This window comes from Meleagris gallopavo, chromosome 21 (assembly GCF_905368555.1).
Source record: "Meleagris gallopavo chromosome 21, MGAL_WU_HG_1.1, whole genome shotgun sequence".
NCBI lineage: Eukaryota > Metazoa > Chordata > Aves > Galliformes > Phasianidae > Meleagris > Meleagris gallopavo.
The window spans coordinates 8,782,732-8,803,030 of record NC_139424.1 but is presented as its reverse complement, the minus strand read 5'-3'; the positions used below and the strand labels follow the sequence as shown (position 1 = coordinate 8,803,030).

Below are 20,299 nucleotides of genomic sequence, written 5' to 3'. Positions count from 1 at the left end.
CAACCCCTTGATATTCTGTCCTCAGATTTGCTAAGCCAAAATGCCACTAATCCATTGCCAGTGTCCTTTTGTAAAACCCACATATTGCCAACCTTCTGCTCCCTTTGTGTTGCTGCACCTTCCCTTGTCACACACACAGGCCGTAGGGCACAAGGGGGGCAGCTGGGGGTGTTCTCAGGCAGAGGTGCCCCATCTCAGCCCACAGTCCCTCTCCATGACCCTTCATGGGTGCTCACTGGCTTCTGCCCGGGGTGGCAGAGCTGCTAGAGGAGGGCAGGGTAGTGCTCACCCATCCCCTCCAGCACCATTCTGCTGAAGGCCCCCAGCGGCTGGAACAGGGCCTGCGCACTGAGCTGCCATCAGGGCAGAGGATTTGGTTCCTGTGAAAACTGGGCTGTTCTGCAGAGATGTCTGACTTCAGGCACTGCTTGATTGGATGGGGAGGAATTTCCCTGCCATGTTGGCATTATCTGAATTAATGGCACTTCTCTGTGTGGCCAGAATGACTCGTTGCTGGGATGTGTAATTCAGTTATTTCAAGCCAACATCTGTTTTTCTGCTACACCACCACCCTGCCCCAAAGTGTCTGGAGATTGCATTTTATGTTTAAAATATTTATCTTATTCAAGTCAGTCCCTCTGTGTGGCATTGCTGGTGGTCCGGGAGGCATAAGTGGGTGCTCCTTGCTGGGCTGGCACAGCCTGGGGGTGGGGACCAGGGCAGCAGCCCCTCTGCCAGAAGAGGGGGCGATGCTGGGAGGAGTTCTGCAGCTGGGCTCTGTGCCAGGGACCTGAATGGAAAGCTCAGCCCTCAAGTGCACTGGGAGTGATGGCTGCCTCCTGGGGAAGAAGATGGCTTTGGACTTGAAGAAGCAAGAGGAGTTTTCAGCATGTGGCTCACCTGTGGATAACTTTCAGCTGGGTTGTGTACTGTGGTCACCTGCTGCATGGGTTGGCTGGCCAGTGCTCCTTGCAGGGCAGCCCTCAGTGTGCTTATTAGATTTTAAGCCAGAGTGGCTTGCTCAGAATTACTGATTGATTTATGTTGAAGGCCAGATGCTTCGTTATCTACTCGCACTGTTGTTTTTCATTTTCTGTTTGCTACGGTGCACCGTGTTAACTAAAGACGTGCAGACCTACAGAGCTGCAGCCTGTGATGGAGGTGGCCATTCTGAGCCCCAGGGCTCAATTTGAGGCTGGGAGGGGGACACCAAGCCCTGGTGGGTAACCCCATCCCTGTGTGGGGAGGGCATAATTGACCCATCACACCGTGGAGCATCCGACACAGTGGGCTGCCAGGACAGTCTGAAATAGCAGAGTGCTTTGCTAAGATCCCAGCAAGGCTGGTGGCAGACTTACTCCCCTCCTTGCTTCAGTTGTCTGACTGGGCTGAGACAGAGTGGATGGAAGCTGCTCTTAGAATGCTGTTGTACCTGCTTCCAGGAGCCCTCGTCCAAGGTCACCTTCTCCAGATGCCGTTTGCAGGCAGAGCAGGAAATCAGAGGAGCGAACGCACAAGACAACCCAAAGGAAAGAGTGGAGAGTGACTCCCTCCAAAGCTATTAAGGAAGTTGGTCTTTTTCATTAATCATAGCCTCCCTGAGGAGCCTGCAGCAGCCGGGGTCTAAAGGTGCACAGGCAGCCGCTTCTGTGATGATTTGGTTGATTGGAACAAAATTAAAGTGTTCTTCTGAAAGGATTTTTTGACTGTGAGAGTGCAGGCAGGCTGAGCCTTCTGCCAGGGCTGCTCCTGGGCTGTCTCAGTCACTGTCTGCTGATGAGAAGCACACGTCCTCGGGGGAGGCCAGGAACATTAATTAGCCACTCTGCATAAAGAGCGGGCTGGAGCGTGTTCATTCTGTGATCTCCTCTCCCTGCCTGCCCACCCGGCCACAGCGTGGCAGCTCGTATGTCACAGTGAGCGGTGCTGTGCCCCTTGGTGGGCAGCACTGTGGTTGGCTGGACAAGAGCTAGTGGGGCCTGAAAGCTCATACTGCATCCAGGAGCCCCTGCCTGTCTGCCAGTCTTGGTGCAGATTCATCAGCTGGGGCAGTGTAGGTGCTGCTGCATTACGCTCTGCCTTCTGCTCTCGGGGGAGAAAAAAAAGCCAGGAAAAGTAAAGAGGGGCAAAGAGAAGAGCAGGTGGGTTCCATTCCTCTTCCCTCCTGCTGGCAGCAGCTGTGTCTAGGATGGAGTGCTGCCACGTGCTCCTGTTGGAACACCAGGCACTGAGGGTGGCTGCTGCACTGCACTGTCTGAGCTGGGGCCCACAGCATCAGCTTCATTGGGTGATGGGTACCTTGGGCTTGCTGGTGTTTAATTTTAAAGTAACCCCTCCGGAGATAGAGCGCAGTCCGTAAGGTTTATGCTCTGAGACTGCTGAAATAATGTCTGATAGGAACACCAAATTTCAGGAAGTCTCTGCCAGGCTGCTTATATATTGCGCCAGGCAGGGCTCTGCATTACTGCACACGTTCAGGTGAGCTAGGCTGAATTCATGCATAAAAGAAGCTTGTGCCCTTCAAAGAAAGTCATTCCTTTTTTCCCTCAGAGTCTGTCTGATAGAGCAGCAGCTGCCTGTGAGGCAGGCTGAGGAAGGGAGCCCTGTATTGGACACAAGCTTTCTGCAGGACCTTTGGAGCTGCTGACCTTCTGCTGCCCCTGCACTGTGGCAGATCTGCTTTTTTGCACCGTGGGAGCAACTCTCACTGGGGAGATGATGATTTTCTTGAATTAAGTGTAAAAGCAGAAGTCCCCAGGCTCAAAGCAGTCACTCCATGCATCCATACATTAGCTGTGAGATTTGTCCATCCTGGATTACAGCATCTAAACATGGGGACCATGCAGAGCCAAGGTCCTGGCTTGGTGTCCCACTACCCTGGTGACCTCGTGCCAGGAGCTCACGCAGTGGCAGTGCTGGGTGTTCCTTCCAACAAAAGCATCACTGTGACTGCTGCTGGTCAGCACAGTGACTGCAGCCATTGCTGTCACCTTGCATAGGGCTGCTGGCTTGCTCAACCCACTGCCTGTAGAGTGACACTGTGGGGTCAAGGAGTTTGGCATTGTCAGCGTGCTTTGGGTTCTTGGTTGGAGCAGGCCCTGGGATCTTGCTTGAGAGGAGGCAACCTGGGCAAAACTTGGATTCTTGGGTTACAGTGAGGGATAATCAGAGGGTTGGGTCATTCACTAGGAGTACTGAAGCAAACAAACTGTTCACTGCCCAACGTAGGATGACTATGGCATCTAATGGAAATGGTGGATAGGTCAGCGTGGCCGTAATTTGGCTTGATGAAGCAGCCACATGGGCCTGGTGTTAATGCGCTATTGATATTCAGCCAACCCATTTCCCCTGCACGGATCGGGCTTCGACTCGTTAGAGCAGAGCGGGGCACTGCAGCAGTAAATGAAGAGGAAAATTGAAGTAATGTTGTATTGTAAATTTATGATTCCATCTGTCTGACCGAGAGAGCGCTGAGAGCCGAGGATACAGCTGAGACCCCCCCGGGCAGCCCCTGCACCTCAGATGGAGAGCAGTGCTGCGGCAGGGCGGTCGTGGAGCTCACGGTGCTCATAGGGGTGTTACTCACTTGGCAAATAATCCATTTGTCAGTACGGTAGTAGTGGAGGGTTGTGGGGTTTTTTTGTTCTGGGGATTTTTTTGAAAAAGGGAAAAAGTTTTGTGAAGCGTAACTCTGAAAGATCTGATTTAGTGACAGAAGTGATTAATTTCTAAGGGAATCCAACTGCTGAGCTGTGAAACAAATATGTGGGCTGAGCAGAATGGACGTACCTTGGGAAGCCGGAGCGCTGTCCTGCGGCTGCGGGCTGCTTTCCCCTGGCACTGCCTAATTGCAGCATCAGGATTCATCCAAGCACTTCTATCTTCCAGTTTTAGGTGATGATTAATAGCACGTTATATGTATGTATAAATCGAGTCGGAGGGACTTGCCCTGGCAGAAGAATTGCTGTGGGATGTGGTATGAACAAGGGTAAGTGGCTGTGGGGATGCCAGGCCTCCTGCACTGCCCTTACTGCAGGATGCCCTTGGCTTCGGATGGAGCAACACCAAATGTCTGCAGGTGGTCCTCGGTCCGGGGGGGCCTTTCCTAAGGCTGGAGGAGTTTTGGTGCACGGATTGGTGCTGGTGGACACAGGGGATGTTGTGTAGCACTTAGTGTGCTAGAATTACAGGAGAGAGTCGCTGTTGGTAAGCGCCGAGCAGCGGATGCGGAGGATGAGCAGCAGGGCACCGGCTGGCAGCACCCTTCTGCCTCCCACCTGCTGCGTTCGGGTGGGCAGCATTGCTCCTTCGTGTGCCTCCTCCAACGTTTTTATTGGCAAAATGGCCTCTAATGGTATTTTTCTCATAATACGACTTCAAAAGCTGCCCGAGGTCGGGCGTGTGTCTGAGCGATCCCTTTAGGAAGCGGTTCTCATCTCTGGGCTTTACTTTCCTGAAAAATTAAAAGCCTTTGACTCTGGCTCGTTGCCGTGGCTCCTCCAACTCTTTGATGTTTTAACTGTTGTCCTTCACACTCCTGGGATAAAGAATTACTACTACCTTAATCTCCAACTGTCAATAGCTCTGAAGCAAAGTACATTCATTGTAAGCTCTCCAAATGTCAGGGCAAACCTGTGTTATGTGTTTAGCCTTAGCATTTGGCATTTACTCTTCTAGCTAACAAGTATGCACAGTCCTTGGGCTTCAGGCACCAAAGTGCATGTTAATTACAGGAGTGACAGCGCTCGTGCGAAGCGGGTGATCAGCAGCGCTCCATCTCTGGATGGTTCTATTCCAGATGATAATGAAACCTTTCCTGCGTTTTGCATGAGCAGAATAAATCTCATTTCTGCGTATTCCCTGTAAAATCGAGTTTTGCCCATCCTCAGTGTTATTTGGTATTATATTTATAATCAAAAAGCCTCTGTTAATCTTAAAACTAATCTTAATTTTCTCTCACTGTTTTACTTGTTTGTTTATTTATTTTTATGTTTCTGTGATCAAGGTTACCCGAATTTTGTCGCGACTTATGGCCGAGGATATCCTGGATTTGCCCCAAGTTACAGCTATCAGTTTCCAGGTACGTACATTTTGTTTGCAGATTCACTTCTTTTTCCCTTCTTTCCTTCTTTGGTTTTTTCTTTTCTTTCTTTTTTTTTTTTCCTACTCCGTAGCTGCAGGTTGAGGCAGGCAAGTCTGCAGGGAGCATCTCACATAACATATTTTTTGGTGATTAAAATATATCTATACAGATACATATATTTAATACATCTTTATTAACGTGTAAATTGGTACTGGTTATTTGAAAACAAAATTTAAGTTAAAGCATGAAGTGGCAGAACTGATTTCAGAGCTGTTAGCTCCCTCCAATGGGTTCTTCCTTCTGCATACCACAGCTCTGTGCCCGGGCACACACACACGCGTGGCACACACACGCGTGGCACACACACGGGCACACACACACACGTGGCACACACACACACGTGGCACACACAGCCTCACACAGGCACTGCGGTGCGTTCGCATCCAGCGGGAGGGCAGCTCTGCACTCCAGCGTTGCTGCCTCCTTTGGTGCCCGCTGTGTCCTTCCCTGCATCCTGTGCTGTGCTCACTCCCCTCTCTGGGCTCCGGCTCTGTGCTGTGCTCCCCTCCCAGGTCTGTGAGCACTGCTGGCAGGGCCGAGAGCCCCTTTTCCTTCACCTTAGTGCTTCTCAGAGATATTACTAGGCAGAGCTGTGGCTGCTGTGGTCAGTGCCGTGTGCTGAGTTACAGACGCTGTGTTGGTGCTTACTGGGAGCTAACCTCCTGCATGCTGCAGCAGCAGATCAAATTCTCGAGCACTTGTCAGGTTGATCCTGGGTAGGACAGAGGAAAAGGAGTAGGGCTTGGCTGTGCCTTGGGCATATGAGACATAGATATGGCTGTGGCATCAGTAGGAAGGAATGTTGCGTGGAAAGGATGTGTGTTATTAACATCCATAGGATGAATGATGTCCTTGCGCTGCAGATCTGGTGTCTGCAGGATGAGTAGCATCGAGGGAAGCCGGTGTTAGATTTTTTTTCACTATTGCTAGGCTTTGCAGATGCAGCAGCTCTATGTTATGCTCACCTGTCTGTTCCCCACCTGTGCTGCTGCCCTTTGCACAGCAATGAGCAGAGCGTGCTGCTGGGGCGGGCAGCAGTGCTGGTGCCCCAGGCTCATGGGGTTTCTTTGGTGACTGACCTGTGTGAGAGCAGAGACTAAAGACAGCCTCGATAGGTTACATGGTGAAAATCAGCACAGCTCAGGTGGCTTTAATTATAAACATAACTAAAATGAGCGTGTCTGGCTGTGGAGGTGTGTTGAGCTTCAGCCATCCTGACATTCGCTGTCCTGAAGGTTTGGGTTTTTCCAAGCAGATCTTCCCATGATTGTCTGGTTACGTTCAATCTCTTGCAGAGATTGTGGCACAGGAGAACATCAAAGAGAAACGTTACCTCCAGCAAGCGCTGCGCTCAGCTGCCAGCCCGGCCGTGCCGCCTGCACCAGGGGCAGCTGAAAACAGGGCTGGCAGGGGAGGCAGGCGGCTCCTGGCCAGGGCTGGCACTGGGAGCACCGCTGCTCATGGCAGGGCGGGGGCTGCTGCGCTGCTGGGGGTCGGCGCTGTGCGGTGTGTGCTGCACGGAGCCGGGAGAGAGCCTGGGGCAGTGAGTGCTGCGGCGTTGGGTGGGGGTTACAGGGCTCTGGGTGGGGCGGGGGTGTTAGGTGCACACGGGCAGCCTGCTCAGAGGGTCTGACAGCGGCCCTTCTGCCCGCTGGGCCTGCAGCACGGCACACATAGGCACTTGGGCGACTGTTCTGTCTTCTCCCATCGTTATTTTTTCCTCTAGGCCTTTATAACTCAGCACGTAGCCTCTTTTTTTTATTTATTTTTTTTACAATCACTCCCTTTCTGTCTTCTTTTTTTTTTTTTTTTTTTTTTTTAATTTCTGGGACTTATCTTTTCAGTTTAATCTATTAATTTCTGTTCTTATTTCACTTTGCAGACTATTTGCCGATTTCACAAGACATAATTTTTATCAACTAGTTCTTAAAGATGCATAACAAATTAATCGGGGTTTACTACAGTGCTAATGAGAGAGAGAGACAGACAAAGCCTGGGTGGTCCATGTTAATATCAATGTCCACTGAGAAATTGCTGCTCTTGCTGGCTGGTTTGATTGAATGGACTTTTTACTTTATTTTTTTAAAGGCTCCATATCCTCACTGCTTTGAGTTTGCTTTTTATTATCTTTTTTTTTAATTTTGTTATTTTTTCCCTCTGCTTTGTTATGAGTTTTTAATGCCCACTTGGAATGTAACTCACAGGGATGGGGAGAGGGGCATTACGAAGGCATGACTTCTCACAAACTTCTTGAGCATAATTCTGTCCGGGGAGCAAAAACGATGGTTGGGCCTCACAACCGGCCCCAGAGAGATGCTGGCACTTTGTTCAGCAGCACAAGTCGTAGCTAGAGCGGAGTGAGGCCGCTGTCTCCTTGCTGAGGTTCCAATGGATCGGGGTTGAATTGTCCCCAACGAGTGCTTCTCGTGCTGCAGCACCTGCCCATGGCCGTGCCGTGGCTGTGCCTGGGGCGGCTCTGCCTGGGGCAGCTGCTGCCTCGGAGTCGGGGTCGGTGGCTTCTGTGTGGCCACCACTGAACCACAGTGTCCCACCCCTCAGTGCCATCCCCTCAATGCCATCCCCCCGCCTCCTGCAGCAGGCGACGCTTCCACCTCCTCCTGCAATCGCTTTTGCTTGCAGACTTTGCTTGCAAATTGTGAGCAGGTTGCTTAAATTTGGGCAGGAGGGGCTTTCGCTGTGCTTTCAGCTGTGCTGCACCTCTCAATCTCCACCCAAATGCCCAAACTGCAAACCTGTGATCTGCTGCTGTCCATTGGCTCCGCTTCAACAAGACCAGATTCTGCTGGTTTGGGTAGAAAACACACATGGTATCTTTTTTTAAGTGTTTCTACCTACTTTATAAGTTTGTGAGAAGTAAATTGCATGCTTACAGTAGAACTGTAATGCATTTTAATGTTTGTTAATCCACTTGTTTAAAATGTCGGTGTCAAAGGCTCTGCGATACACGGCTGTGCTGTTCATTTCATTAAAGATGCTTGATGTAACGATTGGTTAGTTTCCTTTTTACTTTTCTGCAGGCAATAGCTTTTTTAATCTGTATGGCTTCTTATTATTTTGTTTGGGGTTTTTTTGTTTTTGTTTTTGTTTTTTTTTTTGCTATGAATTGCTTTGCTTTTGTGAACTTGTCTTAGTGTGCATGATTTGCAAACATTTCAGCTATTGTGAATTTTCTCATTTTTTGTAAATAGTCCATCTGTGCTTTTCTTTTTTTTTTTATGACTTTTTTCCTGTAAGTAACTGAGGTAGAAAATAATAATAAATTGTTTACAACGGATGTGCTGTGTTGCTGCTCTCTTAGCTTGCAGATTTAATATTTTGGTTTGGATGCACCAAATAACCAGTACCAATGACAGCTTAATAAAAGAATGACACCACCACCACTCCCAGCGCGTGAGCCACTGTTGGAAGAGCCTGCAGACGAATGGTTACGTATGAGGTGTGTTGACAGCAAAAATTAAAACAAAAGCAGTGACAGCGCACTCATAGCTGGGGGAGAGCGGTGTCTGCCCGTAAAGTTGCAGCGTTCCCAGCAGTGACCGAGGTGGGTTTGAGCACCAAACTGTAGCTGTGGTAGAAACCCGTGCTGCAAACTGTCCAGCACTGGTGAGCAGGAGGCTCTTTGCTGTTTGGAAATGGAAGGGACGGTGGGGACGTGTCGCTTTAGGGCAGTGCCATGGCAGAAGGTCCCGTGCTGGGACGGCAGCGTTTGCCCCGAGTGGTGCTGCAGAATGCAGAGCTGCCATCACTGTGGGTGTCACTGTGGCCCTATCTGCTGTCACTGCCTGGGTGCTGGGGGATGTCAGAGTTGCTTAGAAGCCTTCAGCTCAGGAATTTAAATTTCTTTTTAGTTAAGGGTTTGTTTGCTTGTGTGTTTGTTAAAGCTTATTAAAGCCTTTGTATGTGGGAAGAGGTGGGAAAGCCAGATATTATCACAGACTTTCCTGAGCTCCTGTAAGAACACTTGCACATTAATAATCCATAGTCTGCAAAGCCTGGAGCCTGGTTCTGGGTTGTGCTCCTGCTGGAAACACGCAATGCGAGGGAGCTGAGTCTGAACGGGGACTTTCCATTATTATGAGAATATTTAAAACCAAACCAACTTTCTGCTAATGTGCAGAGTTGAGTTTAGTTTCTTTCCTGATAGCAGTTTGCACACTGCTCACTCATCAGCAATTGATTCTGAGTAGGACGGTGTCCTTCCCTAAAAGTTACTTCGTGATGCTCACCTGGTAGGTGTGATAGCTGCTTTCTGAGTCAAGAAAAAGAGCTGGTACCAGAGGGAAAGGTAATGATTACAGTAATTACATGCTTAAGGCTTCTTTTGTATTGTCTGAAAGAAAGGGCAGCTCCCTTCCTTACCTCTTTCTGGTGTTGAGGATATTCAGCAGTGCTACAAAGCTGTGAGCTGGCTTTGCTCCCGCAAGTCTCTTGGTTCCCCACTCCTCTTTAAGTAATCTAAGAGAAATGCAGTCGGACTGGGAGGAAACAAGCATGTCCATAGTTTCACCTGGTGCAGTGCTGGGTACGGCCTGGCCAGGCTGGGAGCAGGATGTTTGCTCAGCGGGGATGCAGAGCAGTTCCCCTCCAGGGACTGAGCTGTGGTTCTGCCCAGCTGCACTGGCTGAGCTCCATCTCCCAGCACAACATGCTGCCAGGATCCCAAGCTCCCTTCTGTGCCCCAGCACCCAGTTCTCTGCTCAGGTGATGGGGAAGTTCCAAAAGCAGAGATGCTGCTTGCATGTGGTTTCCTTGCCAGCAGGGAGTAATGAAGTTAGTACTGAAGGAGTCTGCTCTCTAACACACTCTTGTAAAGCTCTGTTACACAAGTTGTAGACTTGTCTAACAAAGAATGTGTTTGTCTAGACATGATAATTTAGTGATCAAACTTAACATTAAGGAAGACAGAAGTTACTGGCAGCTGCAGAATAGGAGGAGGCGATGCAAAGTACACTTGGTGTAGTCTGTTCAGTTAGTGAAGCCTTGCGGCAGCGAGAGATGCTGAACGAAGCTGGAACTGCTCTCACTTCTTTGTCTAACCTTTTCTTAACAGCTTAAAGTCTGCTGCCATCATCCCTGTGCTGCGTGCTTTTGTTCCCCAAAAAAACACATTACTGCATCTGCATGGCATCAAATGGTTCACAAAGTGCGTTTGAAATCTGCTAGAATCACCTTAATTATCGCTCTTCAGAACTCCTAGTTCTGCCTCCATCAATGAAAACAAAGGCCATGGACTTGACCTGGTCTAGAAATTAAGAGTTTGGGTTTCTCTGGTTGGCAGAGGACAGGCTGAGGAGTTCTTGGTGCAGCTGCATCCCGGCAGTGAGGAGCAACTGAACTGAAAGAGCAGCTGACAAAATGAGAAATGAATGTAGCAAAGCCCATGCATTCCCAGCCGGAAGGTACTCCTTCAAGTTGTATTGAGATGATAAGAGTTTTGTTTTGATTAAGTAAAAAAGACTGCCTAGAGCTGTTGTCTGAGCCCAAGCAGAGCTTCGGCAGCTTTGCCTTTTATAGGTATCTTTTGTTTATGAGTTTATTTTTTTGTTTTGCACAGAAGTGCTTTGTAGAAATTCACACCTCCTATGTCCTCTGCCCTTTCAAATAATATCCCGGTGTTGAGTTGGAGGGGAGGCCTTCAGGAGGATCCGCTGATCCTGGTCTGTGGTCCAGCTGCCAGCAGGGCACGAAGAAGGCTCTGTGCTGCATGCGGGTGCTGGTAAGATTTCCCCAAAGAGCTCATCTGAAGGACCAAAGCATGCCCTGTCCTTCCTTAGGCTTTTCCTTACTCAGTGTCTGAGCAGGAGGAGCACCCTGACTGCTGACCTTGGGAGCCTGTGCCCATTCCCAGCTGCTCACTGAACTGTGCAAGAGCCAGGCTGTAAATATCCACAGCCATTGCCCTGGGAATGAGTGGTTCTGTGGGGACGAGGAGGACAGTAAGGAGCAAACTTCACAGCCTGCTGCTCCTGTGCGACTGCATGGTGAGCAGAGACCGGGAAATGTAACGGGAGTTATTTACAACAGCTAAGAGCTGTAACTCAAGCAGAACGTGTGGGACAAAGCAGAGATCACCCCATGGAGCGAATGATGCAATCTGGAGGTGCCGTTCTGCTGTGAGGGGTTCTGCGTGGCAGCTTGCCTGCGTGGACCTGCAGAGGCTGGAGGCCTGATCCTTTGCCATAAAGCTGCTACGGATAGAGTCAGGGGCTGAAAAAGAACTCGTAGAGATGGTTCTTCATAAAGCAGGAAAACATTCCAACGTGAATGTTTTTCAGAGGCATTTAGTGATAGGGTTCCATTCTTGTACTGAAGCGTCCAGTCGCCTCCAGGTGCTCCTCCTCCCCAAAGCAGTGCACTGTCGGCACTGCTGTGCTGCTCTGAGGCTTCAGACTGAGCCTCACCATCCTCTGCTCGGCCTGTTTTTGTGACGTGGGTCCTGAGCTGCACAGCAGCAGTTCCTCCAGCCCAGAGCTGTTGACCACGTGGCTGTGGTGCAGCATCAAGAGCGGCTTTTGCTCCTGGGACCCCGCACAGGGTGCAGAGCTGCCGGCCCCCTGCCCCCTCTGCTTAATCATTGCTGCTGGAGCTGCCTCCCTTATGCTCTGGTTCTTCCGGCTCCAGCTTCCAGACATGGGTTTTTCTTATGCGTTTTTTCATAGCCTGGGACCCGTCTTTTAATAATACTTACCCAGATAGTTTAGATCATTCATAAAAAATTTAAGCAAGCTGTTTAAACAAAATAGCTCATTTTCCATACCATCGAAGCACTCAAATGAGGCTTTAAGCAAATCAGCGCCGCTTTGCTGAACTTTAAATACATGCCATGATGCTCTTCCCTCCGCCCTGCCCTGCCTGTTAGCAGCAGGTGACAATTCAGCGCTGCTGGGCTGGGGCATGGGGGGCCCACAGGCGTTCCCTCCTGCTGCCAGTGTTCCTCTTCTATAGACCTTGTTTATTAGACGTCGATGGTAAGCATTTGGCTCTGGGCTTTAGAATGAGAAATGCTTTCAGTGGGGCAATCAGCTTAGTACTAAAGAGAATTACTTGCTTTTAGGAAGTGATTTAGTTGAGATTCTCTTTCATGCACATGAGCTGCTTTCACCTGAAGCTCATAATTCCCTGTGTTTTACCAGATTAGGAAATTAGGGAAGATTACGTACTGAGCTGAAGCATTGGGTGGTGGGAGGTGCAGTGTTTGTAGGGCACAGTTGAGCAGAGTGGATGCCTTAAGGAGAGTAAATAGAATAAGGCAGCTAGTGGCCCTTGCTTTGGTTCTGGGGCCTTTCTTTTTTTGTGGGGTTTTTTGTTTTTTTTTGTTGTTGTTGTTTTTTGTTAATATATGAATACTTTACTGAGAATGAGCCATTTGCCTTTGAGAACTTTCCCAGTTTTCTGCACGGTGAAATAACTGCAGAAGGGTTATTACACTCGAAATGACACAGAACGATAATTTGGAGACAAACAAGGCTTTGTCTCAGTGATGCATAAAGTAATTACTGGGCAAAAGTGCATCATTCTCATTTTAAAAACCGTGGCCTGAGAGTGGTAAACAGCAGAAAAATGGGTCGTTCACTGTACATAAAGCGCAAGTGCCAAATTTTGAATTAACTATATTTGGATTTTATTGTTTTGTTGAAATTCCAGAGCAGAAATGTTTGCTCATAAGAACACCCGTCTGCGAGCACACATCCGGTGCGACGCGCAGCGCTGTCTGACGTTGAGCATTTCCCCACCAAGACTTGCGACACGTCGTACATTTCAAACAGCAGACGACTGTGCCTTGAATAACAGTGGGCTGCTAATGAGGTTTCCATTATGCGTGATGTGCTGAATCTGAAGTTCGCTAATTTTCTGACCCGCTGAAATAGATTTTAATAAGCTTGATGTACCACAGCATATAAAGACAAAGGGAAACGCTTAATGGGGCTGTCAGGATAACTCTGGGCAGGCCTGGGGATGCTCAAAGTGTTAGTGGAGTTGATGGGAAGCTTGGGCAACAGACTGCGTGCCCATGAGCGCTGCCCGGTGCCGTGCTGCTCCGTGCTGCTGCAGGCAGTGGGAGAGCTTCGTGGGGTCTGCAGTCAAATCCAGGAGAGTTAATTGCTCCTAAAGCATGACAGTGGGTTGTGAGTGGTCAGGTGCTGTCCTGATCTTTCAGTGAGCCTAGATGGAGTTTGATTTCTCTGGGTATGTTCCTCCAGCAGTGAGTGGTTGGCTGTTCATCTAAAGCTTGACGCTGCAGCTGCGTTTTCTTTTTCATTTTTGTTCCTTTTAGAGAAGGAGGGGGGAGATGGAGGACTGAAAGATGAAAGTTTTGAGCATAAAGGGATTGTTTTGGGATTGAGCTTTCCCTCGTGTGTGCTCACCATTAAAGGCTGCGTTTGTGTCGGGTAAATTGGACCCACGCCTGCCTGCCTCCCAAAAAAGGCAGCGGGCTCTTCTGCTTCATGGTTGCGGGTCTGATACTTTTGAAATGAAGCCTAAAGATCCGACAAAGAGGATAACACTGCCTAATGGAAAGAATAATGCGGGCGAGAACCCATCTGAAATGACAGCTGTGAGCCTCGCGCTGCTCTCCTGCGCTGATCAAAGCTGCTGGTAACGCTGTGTGAAAGGAGGGCATCGGTTCCCCCTCTCCTGCTCCACCTGCAGACATTTCTGCATTGGCAACTTGGTGCCTTTTTCCCTGGGTGATCAGTGGAGCTCCCAGCATTCATCCCGGGGTCCATTGTGACAGGCCAAGGGCCAAACTACGAGAGGGGAAATTCCGGTTGGATGTAAGGAAGAAGTTTTTTGCAGTTGGGGCGGCACAGGCTGCCAGAGAGGTGGTGCTGCCCTGTCCCTGCAGACAGCCGAGGTCAGGGGAGGCAGCCCTGAGCACTGATGGAGCTGTGAGTGTCCGTGTGTTGCCGAGCAGTGGGATCTGATGGCCTTTAGAGGTCCCTTCCAACTCCAACCGTTCTGTGATTCTGTAATAATTTTGGTGGTTTTTCTGAAATCTGGTGCTGAGGCCACGCGTGCTCATTGCTAGACTCCTGCCATGCGACCTCATGTGCCCACGTGCTTTAGTCTGTAGGAAGCAGAGGAAGTTGTTTGCATAGTATTTATTGATAGGAAAAGGGACATCTTGGTCTTTGTGACTTTTGGGGGTGTGGTTGCTCTTGTGCTGGTGTTCCTACAGTGCAGTATCCTGTGTGCTTCAGGGCTGAGTGGGACATGACCCAAAGCAATTGCTGGTTGCCCCATTGGCCACATGCTGCCCTCTGAGCTCCTGTCACGCTGCCAGCCTGCTGCTCCCTGACTTGTTTCTGTGCTGGAGAATGCACTGGCATGGAGACAGCCACTACCTTGAGCTGTGACCGTAGGGTAGGGCTTCTGGAAACAGATGCGTCCATGCCCCACCACATGGGGCTGCTTTGGCATTTATAGGGAAGCTGTTGGTGCGGGAAGCGGAAAAATGTATCTGTGAAAAATTGAACTCCAAACACCGGCTTTGGCTCATTCTGAACAATAAGAGAGCATGAAATTGCTGTGAATCCTCAGGGCTTTCCTGGTCAGTGTGCAAGCCCATGGAAAACATTTATTGTAAAATAGCTTCTAATTGCAGTGCCTGAAGTAGGCACTTTGGGCCTTTTGAACAGCTTTGCTATCTTGTTTTCTGTAAGCAATTATATGCAGAGGACTCACAAAGGAGGGCAGGGATCTTTTCTGCAAGCCTGGATCCCCTCACACAAATGTGATTATGAGAAGATCTCTCCTTCCACCCCTTTCCATTTCCCATGGAGCTACAGAGCTGCCGGGGAGCAGTGTATGGAGAGGTGTATGGGTACTTGCGATGGGCCAAACTCGGGCCCAGGGGAAGGGGCTGTGGCTGCTGGGAACGGGAGAGCATCCTCACCCCGAGGTGCTGGTGGGACCTGGGGGAGGTTCTGCAACAGCAGGGTTCCTTTGGGGGCACAGAAACCAGCACAGTGATTCCCTTTTTCAAATATCTTTCCCCAAGTGACTTTGCTCCTTGTGCTACGTTTTGTACCGTCTGTGGAATGGAGACAGTGTCACTACCAAGAGACACAGGGACAAAGAGCTCCATAAGAACAAGAAGTGGATTGGCTCTGTTCTTAGACAGCACGCAGCATTAAAGCATTAATGTGCTCAGCAACGTGATGAGTGGGAAATTTGTTTTTGACTGAAGGAGCTGATTAATGCAGTGCCTGGCAAATGTAATTTCAGTGTGTGGGACTGATTACTTTCAGCTTGTTGGATTGATTTAGGGATCCTCTACTGATGGAGCCCGTCTGTGTTGGTAACCAGGCTTTTGCCAATACGGATAATCAGTCTCTGCTCCCATCTCCCACCTGTGCAGCCCTACGCAGCCATCCCAGCCAGCGTGAGCAGTCCGATTGCATGGAGCTGTGCAGTGCCTCTGGTGCAGAGGCTTTCATCTCACAGTCAGGAGAACAGCTTTCTTTCAGGGAGGAGGGATTAATTTTTCACACATCTGTCCGTACCGAGCTCTGGATCGCAATAATAGATGCTTTGTTCAGGCTCTTTTTGTTCAGAGCCTTCTCCACCCTTGTTATTTCATTCTCCTTTTGCATGGCAAAACTTTTTGTCCTGCATTTCAAATAGATACTGAGAGTCCCTGGCAGCTGAACAAGAGAAACAAACTTTGCAGCCCTGTTCTTTATGCTGCTTTCGGGAGATGCATGGTGATTTGAAAGATATTAGATTGGTTTTGGCAGAGGCATTTGATTCCCTGGGAAATCCGCAGCTCCTCTGATCCCTTACGGATGGTTTAGGGCCTCCGGAGCCGCCAAGTGACGGGTTTGCTGGTGGGCAGCTGGTCCTGAGCATGGTGTGGTGGGCACTGCTTGGGATGAGGTAGCAGGACGTGCTCTGTGGCAGGCTGGGGGGAGGCTGTGGGCACTGCTCTGTCCCATGTGCTCCCAGCTCAGTGTTCAGCCTGAGCATGGCTCTGCACAAAAACAGAGTCCCAGAGCAATGCGCTCATCCTGCAGGTGTGTTCCCTGTTGGCTAATGCTGGTTTGATTCTCTAACACCAAGATCTTCTTGCTCCAGGTTACTGCAACTCCGCTACCATGTGCTGGGGGAGCTGAGCAGGGTTCCCCAACAGGAATGAATTTAGCACTCTGGTGTTTGGTTGTAACATCCCCTGATGTGAAAGTCCTTCCCTCTATATCCTGCTCCTCAGAGATCATAGCAGTTCATCAACATAATGAACAAATCATGTAGGTGTTAAGTAGCAGGGGTTGCTGTGCTGTGCATGGGCTCTGTACGCAGGGAGCAGCTGCCTGGGTTACTTCTGCATATACATTTACCTAGACTTTCTCTTTTCCCCCAACAGCCCTATTACCATATTTAAATGCAAGTATGTCTGTTTTTTAATCAAACTTTTAAGTAGCCTTAAGTGACCCTAGCCTAGCTGCTCTCTGCTCATGCCTTCGGTAGATTCCCTGTAGCTAGGATGGTAGTGGTAGCAGGCTCGTAGTTGGCAGGTTTCTCTGCCTCTCGCTCTCTCGCTCAGCTTGCTGCTCTCTTCTCTCTTGTCTCAGTTGTTTTTCTGTGGTTCTTCAGCACCGCAAAGCAGCTGTGGTCCCGAGTCCCGGAGCTGCTGAGAGCAGTGCTGAGGCAGAGGCTGCCCCAGCGGCTGTCCTGGCTGACAGCAGGAGCTCCCAGGGAGCAGGAGCGCTCCAAGTGCTTTGTTGACGTGGCAGCACAGGGTATTGGAGGTTCCTGTTGATTGCCTGGACCTTGCCATTGCCCTCTTAAAATATATATTGAAAGTCAAAGCCTCTGGCAGATCTTTTAATATTAATTAAGTAAAGAAACCAAGTCTGAAATCTTGCTAGCAGCGTTTCATTCATCTGCAGCCCCCCTGTACAGGGTGTGTGTCTTCAAGCTCCTTGATCTGTGGCTGTTTTGCTATCAAAAGCTTTTTTCTTTCTTTCTTTTTTAAATTACATTCCAATTGAGTTTTTTCTGCTTGATCCCAGCAAATCTGTGATCTTGACATGAGACCCTTCCCCCGTTTTCCATTACTGCTCTGTCTGTAGATCGGCACGTTATTATCACTTGCAAATAAGCAGGGACTGAAACGCAGCCGTCTCTGAGTGCACGGGCCGGCCCTGCCTGCTGGAGGGGACGTTGGCTGTGGGCAGCAGGTGGCCCTGCGAGATCAGCCCCGGCACCTCACCTCCCACAGCTCTGTGCCCAGGAACCGTGTGCCCTGGGAGACGCCCCGCAGAGGCGCGCGGTGCCGCCGGCTTCTTTCTTTACCCTTCTCCTTTTCTCCATGGCCAGGTTTTCCGGCAGCGGCTTACGGACCAGTAGCAGCGGCAGCCGTGGCGGCAGCAAGAGGATCAGGTAGGGGGGCCCGTGGAAGAGCAAACCCTCAGAGTGCAGGGTCAGGTAAAAGCTCTGTCGGTATTCTGTGTGGCTGCAGCTCTCCATCATTTCTCTGATTTTCCTCACGCTTATCCTGGGGATCTGAAACCAATCGATCAAAAAGATAAACAAAAAAATAACTAAATCCCAACCCCAAACTACAAGCAGAGGCCACGGGCCTGGAGCACCTTGCAGGAGATTGGCGTCAGAACTGCCAAAACCAGGGTAGATATTCTGATTCGCTTCTTTATTTATTCCTTTATTATGTTGGTTTTTTTTGTTTAAATTCGAGATTATAAAGGACACCAAAAAGAAAAAAGAATCGTGGTTTTGTGAAAGAAAGTTTTCGTTTCTCATGGGAGATGAGTGCCGGGGCTGTGCAGGCTCTGCTCCCCCGGTGCCGCGGGTCGGTCCCACACAGATGGCCGTGTGCCATTTCCTGCGGTGCGCCGGCCGCTTCTCATGGAAACGCCAAAGCTTTTCTTCCTGTCCTTCCGAACGCTTCCGTTTTTTTCCCCTTAAGGGAAATAAATCAATCATTACCAATTACCGTTATTACTTTGGGCTTTAAATTCAGATAAAGGTGCAAATTAGCGCATTGCTGAGGTCGTGGAGCGTTTAGTGCACTCATGAGTGAGCTGCTGGTTGGGCAGCCCAGCCACCAGCCTGCCCCCATCCCACAGGGACCATGGGTGCACAAGGCCGCAGGGCCAGGCTGGAGGCAGCGCTGTGCATGGCCTCCCTGGCACAGGGCCCGCTGCAGGGGTCAGCCGCTCGGTGTTGTGCCGAGCAGAGGCCGCGGCGTTGGAGGCCGCTCCCAGCTCACCCATGATGCAGTCCTGACGTAGGGGTTTCTCGGTGACTTTCCTGGTGGTGCCGGTGGGTGAACCGGGCTCTTCCAGGAAAGAACCGACCAAACCGCTGCATACTGGGTCAGGAGAAGGGCACGGGCCCTGATGTGTGAGCCTGATGCCGTGGAGGCCAAAGCAAGACACCAGGAGAACTCCGTTCCATGCAAACTGGCACTGCTTGCAGGCTACAAAGGATTATCTGTACCAGTTCCATTTTGTGGCATGTAGAGAGCGCCTAAGGGGTGACTTGCCAGACTGGTTGTGGGGATCCCAATCTCCTCGCTCCTCCCACTGCCCCTTAACCGAGGGAAACAAAGTTTTCAAAAAAAAAAAAAAAAAAAAAAAAAAAAGGAAAAAAAGAGAATGATTTTGCATATGATTTCAGGAAAACAGATTTCATTGTTTCTGCCTTTTCCTCATGTTTTACCCTTCAGGTTTTGTTTTACGTACAAACAGACCTGGTGAGTTGCCCCTTAGCAAGGCACAGAGGGTTTGGCTGGATTAACATTGCTTCCCTAATAATTACTATTTTTTTAATCAAAGTGCTTTTGGTGCCCATTACAACTGAACTGAGCATTGATCAATTCTGTGCCTGAAAATCATTTGTCTTTAATTTGAGTGTTTTTTGGTTTTTCTTCTGTTGGGTTTTCTGTTTTGTTTTGTTTTTTCGTTTTTTATTTGAACTTGCAATACAAAACTAAATCTAACCCGAAATTAACAACACCCTTTCTGGCAAGTTTAAAGAGCAGTATGGTGTTTGGAAATGTCTTTCGAGCCTCAAAATTGCCCGTGTGCATAAAAATGACAAAACTCCAAAACCGAATCACAAGAGCCCCCCCAACCCCTGAGACCTGCAGGAGGGAGGTGGGTCTGTCACAGCAGTGGGGCGCAGCCAGCCCTGCTCCAGGCACGGTGTGTGTCACGTAGTCATCTCCATCCAAAGACAGCTTTTGGAAGGGACATCCTCACTTCCATCCAGCCATGGTAGTGAATTGTATCCAGGAGCAGTAGAGTGCCATCAATCTTGTGATACAGGCTATAAGCCCGATTCATTACAAGAAAAATGGTGGGGGTTTTTCTTCTTTTCAGTTGGATTTTTCTTTTTCCCTTTGCAAATTTGCACAGCCCTCCTTCATGCATGCCCCAGCCCACAGCTCAGAGTGCGGTGCCGTTGCCACTGCCCTGCCCCATGGCTGCTGCCCCTCTGTGGGCAGAGCAGCACTGCATTCCCTCCTGGCCACACACCCTGGCCTCACTGCTTAGCCTCATGGTCTCCCAAGGAGACTGCAGCCTTCTCATTTCCAATCCCCTTCAGCTCTGGTGTGCAGACACTGCTGACATCCCTGCTCCTGGCTGGCGACCCTTTGTGGCACTCTGTGCGTTGTCGGGCAGCAGGGCAGTTACCTGTGCAGGAGCTATTCACTCTTCACTTCCCTCTCCCCTTCTTTTTCTTTTGTGAGGATGCAGCCACCAGCTTGCCTTGCTAGGTCAGACAGGTTCTCTTTTCTGTCACAGCAGCTATATCCTACGCTCAGCAAAAAGGGATGTTTTCCTCTGCTTATGCTCAATGTCAGCCCTAAACCCCACTCTTGACCTGGCTGCATCACCACAAGGAGGTGACGGCCGAGGGCTCTCAGTCTCCATTCCCATTGTTGGGGCCGTGCCAGATCCCTCGGCTGCTTTTGATGACCTCATCCATTCTTGAATTTTTTTTTTTTATGAATTGGGACCTGAGCCATGCAAAATGAGCAAACGTAAAAGTCTGAGTGCTGCAAACTCCTCCTAGACAACTTCACTATCAATGTCACATTTCTTTTAAATCCACCTGACATTTTTTTGCGTGTAAAACATTTTTGTCTCGTAAACACTTTTTTTAAAG

General features: G+C 49.6%; 1 protein-coding gene across 16 annotated transcripts in view; it reads left to right on the top strand.

Annotated features, from left to right (window-relative positions):
• The window catches only part of MSI2 (musashi RNA binding protein 2), a 183,920-nt gene that overhangs the window by 145,450 nt on the left and 18,171 nt on the right, over nt 1–20,299 (top strand). For 6 of the 16 annotated variants that reach the window (XM_085240936.1, XM_085240930.1, XM_085240933.1 and 3 more), the window contains 2 exons: nt 5,006–5,080; nt 17,486–17,593. In XM_085240936.1, coding sequence (XP_085097062.1) covers nt 5,006–5,080; nt 17,486–17,593 — 183 coding nt within the window. Of the gene's footprint in view, nt 1–5,005; nt 5,081–17,485; nt 17,594–18,854; nt 18,882–20,299 lie in introns of all 16 variants that reach the window. The other 10 variants (XR_014887593.1, XM_085240934.1, XM_085240935.1 and 7 more) reach the window with 3 other exon arrangements.